The 15,173-nt window shown below is 36.6% G+C and overlaps 1 protein-coding gene across 5 annotated transcripts in view; it reads right to left on the bottom strand.

Moving 5' to 3' along the window:
• Positions 1-15,173, bottom strand: part of Mettl25 (methyltransferase like 25) — an 81,965-nt gene that overhangs the window by 10,292 nt on the left and 56,500 nt on the right. For 3 of the 5 annotated variants that reach the window (XM_004623763.3, XM_023716246.1, XM_023716239.1), the window contains one exon: positions 5,086-5,179. The exons of 1 other annotated variant lie outside the window; for it this stretch is intronic. In XM_004623763.3, the coding sequence (XP_004623820.1) occupies positions 5,086-5,179 (94 nt within the window). Of the gene's footprint in view, positions 1-5,085; positions 5,180-8,333; positions 8,384-15,173 lie in introns of those variants that run through there. One more of the 5 variants, XM_023716244.1, reaches the window with a different exon arrangement.

Here is a 15,173-nt window from a genome sequence, read left to right as displayed (position 1 = left end):
ACAGTGTCTCCCAGAAATCACTAAGGTTGCATGTTCTTGTCCTGCACTCAAAGTAGTGAATCCAAACAGATTAACTATGTGCACAGAGGGACTAATGGTACGTTATTAGGGACCAAAAGAGAAAAAGATGAGATTTAAAGAAATACAACAAATCCAGTTGTGACTACTAGGGATACTCTCTGACCATAAAAAAATGACTTTTCTCATCTCTCTTGACTTAAAGCACGACAGAGGTATGAGACTGGAGTGGAGCTTGCTGAGTTCTTCACTTACCGAGCAAGACCAGAAAATAATGGGACATTCATGAGATACTTTAGATAATTCAAGTGTATGTGTTAGGGGATTTAAACTTGTATTCTAAAGTGATAAAGACAAAAGTTGGAGACCAACTGTGACTGGGGGTTTAATCAGTAAGAACTGAGACTCCACAATCTTCCTTCTGAGTAATAGTGAAAGGATATGAAATTACTTTGCAAAGACATCAGCACTCCCTTCCTTGTGCATCACATTATTCATGGTAAAAAAGACAACAAGCTAACAGTCTGTCAGCTGGTATATTTGTATCTGATCAGATTAAAAGAGAAGGAAATCCTGTCATTTGCTACCAGGTAGTTGATGTTCTATTACACTTTTTGTAGTTTCTGCATCACCACTTATTTTTGGTGATGCAGAAGTAGACTTAAAAATACCATGAAATCTAAACATGCTTTTTTAAAAAAAATATTTTTATGTATTTGGTACAGGGTCTCACTATGCAGCTTGGATTCATAGTGATCCTCCTGTTTTCAGCCTTCCTAGTGCTGGGATTATAGGCATGCACCACCAGGCCCCCAGACTCAGTCGCAGGCTCAGCGCATCTGGGGGAGGGGCTGGCACAGCACACAGTACCAGGGATTGAACCCTGGTACCTGTGCTTGCCTAACCAGGTGCATAGTCTGCTGAGCTGTCTTGCTGGCCCTAAACATGCTTCAGTAGATCTAGATGACAGCTAAAAAAGTATCACTCTTAAGTGGTTAAAGTTATCCAAAAATGAGCGATCAAGGAAGAGAGAACTTCAAATAGGAAGTTTCTGAAATCTAAGAATAGCATATGATACTAAATAACTATGCATGTCCCCTTCCCATCCCCATATTTCCTGGTATGCCATGTAAAATGGCACTTTTAAAAAACAGGGTTTATATGGAAATATTAGATGACTGACAATAGTATCACACTAAGATGGCAAATGCTTAAGGACTGGTTAACTTGAACAATTTTGTCAAAAAATTTTTTTAATGTATTTAGTATAAAGCCTACAGGGTCTCACTACACAGATCAGACTCATAGTGATCCTCCTGTTTCCAGCCCCCCATGCACAGGGATTATAGCTGTGGCAATTCTGTCACTATGCACAGAAAGTGTTTTTATATTTAACTTTCATTCATGATGCTACTATTTACACCTAGTGGGTAGAAGTCAGAGATGCTGCTAAATGTGCTACAGCCTGTGGGACTGTCCTTTACAACAAAGACATATGCAAATGCCAATGATGCTAAGGCAGAGAAAGCAGGCATTAAGAGAAATTTCCAGTGTTTTCACAAATGACTGCAAACTCACGCATTAAGCTGTGTAGGAATGACTAATGTATCCAGCACATGCAGCTTTAGCCTTCTCTGGAATGATGATTTGTCTCAGAATTTTGATTTCTTTCACATTTATTATGATTTTTTGTGGCTAGGAACTTATCCACAGGATTGCAGGATATCTGATTTGTATGCATAGTTTGAATATGAAGAGATGTATTTTAAAAGATTATAAAAACATTGATGTATTCACCATACATCCAATTATATATAAATCCTTGTTAAAATTATTACAAATGTAAAGATCTTTTCAAAGTATTTTAAAATTTAAAGGAATAGCTGGGGATGTGGCTCAGAGGTAGAGTGCTTGACGAGCATGCACAGACCTCTGAGTTCAATCCCCGTGCCACACACACATAAAAATTAAATTGTAGAGAACTTTTTAGTGTTTAGAATTTCAGATGAAGTCTCTTTCTGAAATAAAGTTATTCACAAACCTTTCTTTATTGTGCTTGAGGGCCAAACTTTCATTTTAGTACTGCTATTTCATCAGTAGGAATAAAACAGTTATACTGTATTAGAAATACAAGTTTAGTTTCAATAACTTTTCCCATTTCTAACCACTTTGTACTGGCAGATAACATTATTTCAGTATCTCCTGATTAAAGTTAGGACAGGAAACTGTTCTCTAATACATACTTATCCATCCGCTTCTTTTTCTAACTTGTCTTCTTTCATACCTTATCGTGTTCCTTGGTCCTGTCCTCCTTAAATGTCATCTAGTTTGGTTTCCTGTCCCCATCCATCCCAACCTTATTCAACATTTTCTCAAATGCAGTTCAATAGTGATTTTTTTTTTTTGTTATTTAGTACAGGGTCTACAGGGTCTCACTACACAGAATGAACTGGTAGTGATCCTCCTGTTCACAGTTGCCCAAGCACTGGGATTATAGGTGTGTACCACCACGCCCAATCTCAATCATGTCTCAGCACATCCTGGGGCCGGGCTGACATGGGCACACTGGGATCAATAGTGACTTTTTTTATGAAAAGAAATCAGTGGGGCACTATTGTTCTTATTACCTAATAACAGCATTCTTTTTATTTAAGGCTTTCCTTTTACATGGTGATACTTATCTATATCGTGCTTCTCTTCTTGCTTTTAATTTTTACGAGTGATGCTCATGGGCTTGACCTATATTTATAGCCTACATTCGAGTTCCAGCTCTATCACTTTCAAGTTTCTGAACCAGGAAAAATTACTTGCCTTTTTCTCAGATTCTTTCTAGATCATTTAATTTTGTATAATGAAAGTATCTACCATGAATGTCTTTTTTTTTCTTTTTAATCAGACTTTTTCTTTTTTGGGGGTTCACAGTGAAACTAAGCTACAAGTACAGAGCAGTACACTCTGCTCCCATAGATGCATAACCTTCCCACTTAACAGTATCTTCCACCAGAGTGGCATTTCTTATAACTGATGAACCTGCACCGATACATCACTATCACTGGGGCTTATGTTAGGATTCACTCTTGGCAGTATATATTTCATGGGTTTGGGTAAATGTATTCACTATTACAACATCACATTGAGTAGTTCCATTGCCCAAAAACCCACTCGTCCACCCCCTTTTGGTTATCATTGATCTTTTTCCAAAGTGTAATCCTATAGTATGTAGCTTTTTCATGGCTGTTGTCATTTAGTAATATACATTTCAGTTCCTTGAACACTTCCTCAAGGTTTTATACAGCACTTTTTGTAATGCTGAATAATATTTCATTGCACAGTTGTAGCACAATTTATCCATTCACCTACTGACCTTTCAAATTTTAGCAATACATATAAGGTTGCCATAAACATTTAAGGGTACGTAATTGCATGTGCCAACATTTTCAATTCCTATAGGTAAATACCAGAGAAAGCAAATTGTCAGAATATATGACAAGAATGTTTTGTTTTCTAAGAAACCTCCAAGGTTCTTACAGAACAGTTGTAATCATTTTGCATCCCCACCAGCACCAATGGGATTTCCTGTTGCTCCACATTTTTGTCAGAATATATTATTACCTGTATTCTGGATGCTGCAGCACAGTGACACTGTTATTTCAATTGCATTTCTCTAATGACATGGCATGTGATCAGCAGCATGTTTTCATATGCTTATTTGCGCTGGCACACCTGCTCTGGTAGGGTATTTATTAAAAATTTTTGAGCAGCTTTTAAATGATTTGCTTTCTTATTGTTGATTTTAAAGTTTTCTGTGTACTTTAAATTTAATTTTTTGACAGGTGTCTTTTACAAATATTTTATCTGTGGCTTGTCTTCTCATTTTCCTGACCATGTTTTGCAAAGAACAGAAAAATTCAATTATAATGAAATACTGCTAGCTGATCCATTAGAATTCATGGACTATACTTTCACTGTTGTATATGAAGAATCATTTCTGTACCTAAAGTCACACAGATTTTCTCTTGGTTACTGTCTAGAAATTGATAGTTTTGTGTTTTACATTCATGTTTACAATTAATTTGAGTAGGTTTTGGTGTGATGCCCTGTTGTCTGAGCACCGTTCACTGAGAACAACACCTTTACTCCATTATACTATCGGCTTCTTTGTCAAATACCACTGACTGTATCTGTGCAGCTCCCCTTCTGGCCTTCGGTTCTGTTCTTTGATCTATTACTGCAGCACCTCACCAATATCACAGTGTCTTGAACACTCCACAGTGTAATCTCTTGAGGTCACACAGAATCAGTTCTCTAACTCTGTTCCCCTTTAGCATTGTGTTAGATGAGCTGGGTCTTTTGCCTTTCCATATAAACTATACAGTCAGTTTATACTGAAAAAACAACTTCTGGGGATTGTGACTGCGATTGCATTTTTGATTTAAGATTTCACAGAACAAGTTTGGAAAAATGACATCATGGGAATAACAAACCTTCCTATCCATAAACAAAGAATAACTCTCTACTTTTATGCTTTTTATTTGATTTCATTTACCTAAGTTTTATAGCTTTCCTTATATAGATTTTATACATATTTCGTTAGCTTTAAATCTAAATATTTCATTTTGAGGTTTGGTGCTAATACAAATTTTGTGGTGTTTTAAATTTCAAATTCCACTAGTTGACTGCTGTGATACAGCAAAAGGGTTGACTTCTGTACATTTTCCTTATATCCTAGTACAGTTTTTCAGGCTGGCCATGAACTCATGGCAATCCTCCTGCTTCTGCCTCCCAACTGCTGGGATTATAGGGATGTGCCAGGACGCGCAGCTGTTAATTGGTACATTTTTAGCTCAGTGAATCCAATGTGGGGACTCTCTGCAGGTGTACAGTAACAAATTATAGCACCAGAAAAAGGAACTGCAGTTAAAGTAGAGGTCTAATTTCAACATAACTTAGGTTTCTTTACACAGAGATAAGTAAAAGGAGAAATAATTAGTGGCAGGTTACTTTGCATTATTCCAACATCCCATAGTGCTTCATTCTTTTGTGAAAATAACTGACGATCATACTGACCTTGGTCTCATCTAATCCAAGCTTCTTTAGAGACCTTCTGACATAATCCAAAAAGGAAGAGCATTTGGAATAAATTTTACCAACATGCTGACTGCTGCAAAACAAAGGTGAATGTTTTATTTTTGGTGTTCCAATTTAAGTTACAGATAACCTTAAATTCAAACATGAATTGTTTAAAATATCTTGGGTGGATATGACATGAAACTCATATTAATAAAAAAGTAGTGATGTTTTTGTTTCCATTTTAAAATGATATAAAGCACTCAGGGTCTGCAGCTGAGAACCCTCACACCACACAGCAGTGGAAGACAACATTATAAAGACGTGCTATGAAGATGTTTCAATATAGTATTTTTTTTGGGGGGGGGGGCAGAACTGGAGATTGAACTCAGGCCCTTGCGCTTGCCAGGGAAGTACTTATTCTACTGAGCCATATCCCTGGCCCCCATTTTAATATAGTATTAAAAAGCCTCATTTTAACAACTACTGACATTGCCAGTTCTATGGATAACCCATTACTATGATGGAATACTGGACTATAATGTATTATTTTGCTGAGTTCACGCACCTACAGTATTTACATGGCAATGGAATACCCATCTCCGACAAAACTAAACATAAAAAGGGGATATAAATGAAGGACCATTCTGCATCTCTATATACAAAATAGGACAGATATACAGCTACTTTTTCTTAATTCAATGAGAAGAAAATTTGTACTAATAGTGTTTGGACAGGATAGCACATCTGCATCTTGTATTATGAATAAATACTAAGAAGACAACAATATGCAATGTATTATTGTGACTGTCCTACCAACCTGTTTTGAAACTGTCCCATTGCTATTTGTTTCTCAATGAACTTAATAAAAAAAAGCCTCATTTTAAAAAGTAGTAACTTGTTTAACAGTTCCCACCGTGCTACAAAACACCTTTTAGCTTTATTGGCTTACCATTACAATGTACATTTCACTTCAACACCTGCTAACAGTGGCAACAATTCAATAGTAATGCAACAAGAACTCCTTTGGTGCCAAGCACTGATCCAGCACCATACACTGAGCTGTGTCTGACTCGATGGCACTTATGCCATGCAGATTTTCATTACAGTTTAAACAAAGTACATTGAAATGGTCTTGAATTTAAATAATACTAAATTAGACATTTTAGAAGTTTGGCCGCAAGTTAGGCATAGTGTTTAAAGGGTAGAATCATGACCCACAAGTTATTATAGCAGTGAATTAAACCTCATTTCCTCTTGGAAGAATTAACATTAATCTTTAAGATTAATGAAACATCACATTCTATCAGTTTTTCCCTTGAAATATATTTCAAACACATTCTATCAGCCCCATTTTAAGATCACCAGCTTCATTTCTACTTCTTATTACATCATGTTCTAATAAATACACCTATTTCCTAATTAAGGACTCTGAGTGAAGTCTTAATTGATTTCTGTCTACATATTATTTTTGAAAGTAACTTTTCTAGAAGAACATTTCTATTCTACCATTTTCCTGCTTCAGAAGTTTTCAGTAGCTATTTTTGTTATAAATTTGAAAATGCTAAGAATAAGGCCTATGTTCATAAACACATTTTCCTGCTCTCTCACAGTCCTTTCTGTTCCAGAGTTTGGCTTTCTCTCCTTAGATCAGGACACTGCTTTGGACATTCCCCTACATTTATGGCTTGGTGTGTTCACTCCTGCAGTCCCCTCCTGTTGGGTAAGATTCTTCACATTTCAGGTTAGCTTAACTAGTCCTTCTTTATGAGAAAGTTGAGGTTTAGATGTTTTTGGTAAAGTGATTACAGTAATTTTTTTAATGTATTTAGTACAGCGTCTCATTACGTAGACTGGATTCATAGTGATTCTCCTGTTTTCAGCCTCCCAAGTGCTGGGATTACAGGTACATGCCACCATGCCGTCTCAACTGCTATCTCTGTGTACCCTGGGGGCGGGGCAAGCAGGCTTGTGGTGCCAGAGATTGAACCCTGGTCCCTGCGCTCTACCTAAGAAGGTGCTTTAGCCCACTGAGCCATTATTTATTTATTTATTTATTTATTTATTTTTTATTTTGAGTTACTATAGCCTGCATTCTCACTCTGTTCAGGTTATTTTATAACCTTGAGTTAGCAATTATTTGAATAGGTACAGATTCCAAGGATTTGTATTTTCTGTATAAAAACAAACTATTTTTATACAGTTTTCAGCAACTTTTTCAAATTTCACAGAGTTATATATCTTATGTATATGGGGAAGCAAAGAGTAGGTATGTACATCCTATGTATCAGAGAATATTGAACTATGAAGACAGAAAAAAGTACCATTTAACATAAACTTCCTGCCCCTTCTCTTAAAGGCTTTTAAAAGTTCAACTTTTATAATACAAAAGGACAAGCAATTAAATGTTTCCTATGAGCTAGTGATTCTGATTCTTATTTTATAGCAGCGTGGGGAGCCAATGGCACATGTGCCCCAGCAGGCTGCTTGCATCACTGAAATCCCTCAGAGGTTTATACTGCTCACTGCTATCTTATAGAGCATCTCAAAAAAGTATAGCAAGTAGATAAGAGTGCGGCTTCTAGCTGAATTGGTTCAGTCATCTACTAGCTCCCTGATAATAAAAATGAGATATAAATAATACAGTATGGCTTTTTAGCATTGCTGTGAGGACTCAACTGTGTAACACAGGCAAGATGCTCTGAAGAGACATGATAAGAGCTAGTATTGTGGTTATTATCTATATTGTTATTTTTATCATTACTGAAATTATAATCTATTTCTTTTTATTAGCATCAAAAGAACTAGAAAAAGATGTTCATAAGTGTTAAGCATCATAAGCTGAAGAGCGAATCTAAGTGTAAGGAGGCACTGGTTTCTTTCCTGGGTTTGTTACTTCAGGCTGCTTGAAGTAAAGGAAAACATTTTCAACTTTAATTTGCCCTTGCATTACTTTTCCATTTCAGAATATGCCATCTTTTACAAAGTCTCAGCAAGATCATTTTAAAATTACTTTTAGTGTTAAAGTAACAGTTTGCTATGTGAGACGTTTGTCTTGAAATCCTTACTATTACCTGCTTTCTCTCTGTACCCTGAGCACACCACGCTTCTGGCTAGCAACACTGCGCTTGGAACATTCCACTTGCAATCTTTTTGCCTCGGCGATTCCCAGCTGCTCCCTTCAGATCCTACCTTTAATGTTACTTCCTGAGGGAAGGCTCTCTGGCACTCCAGATGAAGCTGGGCTTCTCATATATTTTCTTCACATGTTTCTTAGATTTCCTGATTTTTTTTCTCCCTCTTTATTTTGTGCCACTGATTTCTCGAAAAGAGGTGAAAAACCCAAAGAGAAAATACTAACATCTGTATTTCCATTTTATCCTCTTTAATTTCAGTTTTTGAGTTTACCATAACATCTATATACTAGTACAGACATTATATCACTTATAATTATTTATCTTTATGTGCATACTTAAAATGTTTATTGACAAAGTTGTGAAGTTCCATTATTTTCGAAATAATTCAGTGGTTAGAGAGCAGTTTCTATCTGTTTTGCTCAGGAAAATATTCCCAGACCTAACAAAAACAATAGCAACTAAACCTAGCCAATATGAAAAAAAAACCCAACACAGTAGAAATAAGAAAATCTAAATTTAATATAAAATGACTTTTGGAGCCCCAGCTTCCTTACTGGTAGATCAGAACTGAAGTAGAAGTGCCACTTACATCACAGATTAAAATAAGATAGAAAGGAAATAATTCATGTGGTGGATATTATTAATGTGTAAAGTGCTATGGATAGGATAGATAATGTTTATTTTGGTAATGTTAAGGTGCTGGTAGTTCACTTTTTGAGTAAGCACATGAAATTGTTGAAAGTTCTGCTCTTATCTATTTCTTGTATAAGAAGCTCTGTATAGCCTTTCTATAAATACAGAGTCCACTTAGGTAATGCGGAAGGTTTACCTAGTGTGATTTAAAACAGGATTATTTATATGGGTAGATGGTAAGGGTCTGCAAAGATTTTCAACAGGATAGACTGTTGGCTATTTTCTTAAAGAAATCAATGTCCAGACCTTCTAGCTTCTTAATCTCACTTTCTCAAAATTCATCAGTCTAAGAAGGTGTGTGGGTCTAGATTTTGTTCTCCACAATCCTTTGCACAGATTACCTTCCCCCCTCTATAGCTAGACAAAGGAAAGGCATAGCTTATCCTTATGTTTTTATGCTGGTTTACTCTAAGGTATAACAGTCTCTGAAGCATCAAAGAAACAAAACAATTCCCTTATTAAAGGCTTTATAAAAGTGACTCTCAGTCACCTCAGTGAGATGCATTCTGAGAAAGTTTTGCTCTTTGTACTTAATAATTTGAAATGAAATGTCATTTGCTTATGTTGTCTACATGTACAAATACTTATGCATTAAATAGCTCAATTTAGAAAATATTCTAAAAAACACTTAGAATCTTATGGACTGAAAGCTTATTAAATGGATAACAATATAAAAAGCTACAAGGAAGCAAAGAATAGTTACTAAAGAGAAAGGATGCTACAATATTCTCAAGATTTAAAGTATGTCTCTGTTTACTATAGCTAACAGGAAATATTAACAGAAAAAAAACAAAACAAAATAAAATGCAAAGTCTTTCTCACAGTGACTACCCATAAAATAACCATAAGAACTTTATTATTATTATTATCATTTCCTTTGGATTTGACAGTCAAATTATGACTTAAAATTCCAAAGGAGATCCTTGCAGGAGTCAGAGTAATTACAGGGTTTATTTTTTCATTGTTCTTCAGAATATTCTCCACAAAATTTAGTGTTATAGACTTCCGAGTGTGTATGCACCATTTGGAAGAAGAAAAATCATATGAACAAATAAAACACCGGTTTCAGCAAAGTAGACATCTTTTATTTTTTATTTTATTTTATTGTTTTTAGTACAGGGTCTACAGGGTCTCACTATGTAGAATCGGACTTGTAGTGAGCCTCCTGTTTCCAGCCTCCCAAGTGCTTGGATTACAGGGGTGCACTACCATGCGCAGTCTCATTGGCCATCTCAGCGTGCCCCGGGGTGGGGCTGGAATGGCAGGCTGGGGATCAAACCCTGGTCCCTGCATTTGCCTAAGCAGGTGCTTTAATCCCCTGGGCTACCTGGTTGGCCCTGACATCTTTTAAATAATGACTCAAGGCATTATTAAAATTATTTACATGAATTAAATGTGTTAAAATATTTATTGGTTTAGGCATTTTATAGCTACAAAATGTCTTGAAGGTATCCTGTTAGCATAGGTACTATTACTAACCCCAATTTAAAGATAGGAAAACAGACAAAAAAGTTGTCAAATAATGTGCTCAAGACTACATTCATTACAGAGTAGAGCCTGGGATTATAAAGCAGACAGTGGAGTTTCTGTGCATACTGGTGACTCTGCTCTCTCTCAATACAATGACTTCAATACATGAATGTACCCTGGGAATCATGAAAGAGGCATTCACTTCACCAAGGGATTTCTTTTTGTCTAAGTATTTTTATAGACACATTGCTTTTTAAGGCAACAATTGGGAGAACATCACTGTACAACAATAAAAATCTGGCTTATTGTCTTCAAAGGCTTTTCTAAAACATTCTATGGCCAGATCACTTGGATTCATCACTTAGAAACAAAAGAATACAAAATAAGAATCATTTGAATTAGGAATTACTTCTCAGCCTTTTGGCTAAGATCAAGTGAATTAGTAAATGATCAAGAACACAAACAACGTCAACATATAAAATATTAGCTAGTATTAAGACAATGAAAAGCTGGCCATAGAGAAAAGAAAATAGGAAATTGTAGGAGGAAGTGTTTGTGCACATCAGTGAGATGATCACTCTGACTGGAAGGAGAATGAGCTCACCAAATGTGTATTTGGGAAGGAACATTTCACGCAAAGAATATGCAAAGATGCTAAGGTGGAAGTGTTTCTGGCATTTTCAAGGAACATCAGAGAAATGAATGGCTCTGGTACAGACACATACACAACAAACAAGAACAGAAAGGAGATCACAGTAAAAATGAGGAGTCAGTCCATGTACGGCTTTGCAGGTCATAGCAAAAATCTGTACCTTGACTTATATGAGATCAAGAGAAGCTGACCTCATAAATATTAAATGTTCTTACATACATATGTTTAAAATAAATATGCTTAAAATATTAATAAGGTATCCCTGGTTATTGTATGGAGGGAACAGACTTTAGGGGCAAAAATGGAAGCAGGCAGACCAATTTAAAGGTTATGATAATCTAGTGAAGAGGTACTGGTGGCTTGCACAAGGATGGTAGCCGCATGATAGTAAAAGTGGTAAAATTTCAGAAATAGTTTAAAAAGGAGAGCTCTGAAAGTTGCTGAATGACTGGCAGTAGACAGTGAGAGGAAGAGAAGAGTCGGATGCCTTCAGGGCTTTGGGTCTGCACTGAGGAGTAAGACTGTCATCAGCTGGACTACGGATATGGCGGTCCTCAGCAAACCAATTTGAGGAAATCACACAGCTAGTAGGCATGAAGAAAAAGCAATCTGACTATTACAGGTCTGGAAGAACAAGAGGACTCAGAAAAAGACTGGAAAAACATGGCGGGGAAAAGAGAAAAGGAGAGTGACAGGTTTTTTCAGATGGCGTCACAGCAGAGAAACAGGCAGAAGGAAAATGGGAAAAGGGCTTTATTATTTTTGAGGACAGAGGAAGAATCTGGGGAAGATAAGATTATCTAAAGAGAGAATAGTAGTAATTGATATGATATTAGAAATGGTACACATTTAGAAGACCAAGATGACAGGTATTTCAAGCATGGTTTTATTACTATACATTGTTGTCCTCACAAAGAGAGGCTGAGGCTTTTTTCAGGCCTTTTGTCAGGGGTGGAGTTTGAGAGGGATGTTTAGAAACGCCTGAGGAGTTGATTGGGGTCTTTTCCTGAGGTGGCAGAAAAGCTGAAAGGAAATTGCACCCTGGGCTGAGTTGGAGAAGAATCAGGGAGGTGGTCTCTGGAAAGATAAACTATTGTTTTAAGCGCTTCAGCCATATTAGATGACCACCATAATAATTCAGCAATTCAGACTAGGGCCAGAACCTATTAGTCACTACTCTGTAATGTCTTTCCTTAGAATTTGAGAGAACCCCCCTGAAATACAAAGTGAACATAGGGTGTCACTCTAATGGAAGGAAGGATAAGATGAGGCCTGAGAAGAGCATGGGATTGAGTAACTGGCTTATCAGTGCCTTGAGAAGGGCTGAGGGAAAAAAAACACTATTGACTGAAAGGCAACAGGAAAAAGAAAATGTTTTCCAGTTTTGCTGTAAATGAAGAATAGATACAGACATAGTTACAGGGGGGAGGGGGCCCAAAAGGGCTTTTTATTTAACAAGCTAGGAAGGCACTGAGAAGGTGGTGCAGGAGGAGAAGCACAAAAGATTTCCTATGAGGCTTGAAAACTGTATTGAATCACCGCTGGACAACTATGGGAAGATGGAAGAGGACAGGAGGACAAGAGCTAGCATAGCCGTCTTTGGGTTTAAAGGCTCCTCAAGATTTCACCTGGCAGTGTTTCTCAGAAAAAAAGGATGGTATGGCAGGAATAGGGAAGTAAACATTTCTGGAACACAGAGCAAGAGCCAAATCTGGCGGCATGGAGAATGATAAATCATGTGCGCAACGAGACAGGATGTGTGACCAGCTGCTCGGGCGTCGAGGGTGAAGAGCACAGTGATGGGTTAGGCAGGGCCACAATGAAGGTATTTTAGTTTGGCGATTTAAAGAATAATCAAATGTTTTCAACAATTTAAAAAGTGACAAAGTGTGAAAGATAAAGGATGGGAAGTTAAGAACAGGTTAAAAGGGGACCGTTGGTCAGAATAAAGCATGGTCAGCATGCTAAAAAGGAATCAGTATTCTTTCTTTTCACAGAAGTGAATACACTACATCTAATTAAAATTCTACTCCAGTGAATCCAATGCCACCCACATGCTTTTCTAAATCACAACTCTAAGAACATGGTTTACTCACAGCACTGTCCTAAGAACAGCACTATTGTAGGGAACTGAGGAAGCACTGAAGCAGATGCATGCTGAACAAATGAAAGCAAGCAAAAGCAAAATGAAATACATCAAAATTTAGTGTTTTCAGCATCACAAAATAGCTATGAAATTAGTTATTTTGACAGATTCTATCTATCTATCTATCTATCTATCTATCTATCTATCTATCTATCTGACAGAATCTCACTAAATAATTCCAGCTGTCTTGAAATCATTATGTAGGCCAGACCAGCCTTGAATTCACAGCATTCTTCCCGCTTCAGCCTCCAGAGTGCTCGGATTTCAGTAGTGTGTGCCCATGCCTGGCTTTTGACCACATGTTAAGGATTAAAAAACTAGCTTTGGCTTTGTGCAACTATTTTTAAGATCTGAGTCTTCATTTTCCAATTTGATTATAATCAAAACTATAATTATACTAGGTAGCCAACAATGAGAGGCAGCAAAACTTACATGTTTCTTGTACAGCTGTATATACTTTGCATTATGAAAAACAGTAATAAAATGATTAAGGGGTTGGGCCACAGCTCAGTTTGATTCTCACCATACACACACACACACACACACACACACACACAGGAATAAATAAAAGTGTACACATTATATTTTTCTTGCCTTCTTTCCAAGTTTTTAAGAGCTGTTTACTTCATGAAATTCTTTCTTTGGTATGTTAGTCCGTTCAGGAAATTTCTAGATAAGGACTAATTATGAAATAAATCATTTTAATTGTATTTTCTTATTACTGTAATGAAGTGGCTTACTAGACATTAGGAATATACTATGTGGTTCAAATGAACCTGAAGTACAGCTTGTTAAAAAAACTAAAATTTTATTGATGCTGAACAAAAAAAAGTTGAAGCCCTTACAATTTGTATAAATATAATGAGTATCAATAGAGTAAACCCTTGCACTTAACACCAAACGTGAGAAGTACATCACCAGGGCCCTGGTTTTCCTGAGTCCTCTTCCTCTTCCCTACCCCATCACACTGGCCACTGCACTGTTCATAAGAAGATATGATACAGAGGTGTGTGTTTTTCATTCGTATACTTTACCTGATGGCTTTCCACATTTTATACACCTACATAATCGTTTATTTTTGTTTGTGAATTATATAAAAGGATAGATAGGAAATTTTCTGTGACTTACTTCAGGTGCAATTATACTCACAAGAGTCAACCACATGGATGCAGGAAGTCGCAATTTGTATTTTCATGTCAAGAACTTCAGTATATGAATACATAATTTACTTACTGCAATATTAATAACTTTTTAGATCTAGACTTTTGCTTTTGATCACTATTGTGTAAATGTGCATGACAACACATAAGACTTTCTCTAAGATACATTATTTGGGTATAGAACTGCTGAGATCAATTAATAGACATTTTAAATTTTCTTATTTAATACTAACTTTGTTATCAAAGGAGGCAAACTAATTTTCTTTCAAACCAGCAATGTGGACAGTGGTAGCTGCTCTGTCTCCTTGCCAACACTTGATCTTGTCAAACTTGTTAAATTTTTATTAATCTAATGATTATAAAAATACATTTTTATCTTTCATTTTGTAAAAAAGATTTGTTACAGGGTCTTAATATGTAGCTGACTCATGGTGATCCTCCTGTCTCAGTGTCCCCAGGTATAGGGTCTTACTACACAGCTCAGACTCAGTGAATTTCCTGTCTCAGCCTCCCAGTGTGTACCACCATGTTTGTTTTCAGTGGCAGTTTGGGGAGGGGCTGGCATGGCATGTGGTCCCAGGGATTGAACCCCAGTCCCTGTGCCTGCCTAAGCAGGCACTTAGTCTACTGAGCTACCTTCCTGGCCCTTACTATCCTTTTTATTTTTATAGTTTGTATTCCTCTGACTATGAAGACCTGGCCTGTATTCTTCTGGTGAATGGCCATTTGCCATCCTCTTTGTGATGTTTTTAAGCAAGTCTTTTGCCTACTTTACCTTGGTTAATTTTTTTCTCAACCCTGTATAAATTCTTTGTATAATTTGTATTTTA

This window comes from Octodon degus, unplaced genomic scaffold, assembly GCF_000260255.1.
Source record: "Octodon degus isolate 3935 unplaced genomic scaffold, OctDeg1.0 scaffold00004, whole genome shotgun sequence".
NCBI lineage: Eukaryota > Metazoa > Chordata > Mammalia > Rodentia > Octodontidae > Octodon > Octodon degus.
This window is presented reverse-complemented; position numbering and strand designations above follow the sequence as displayed.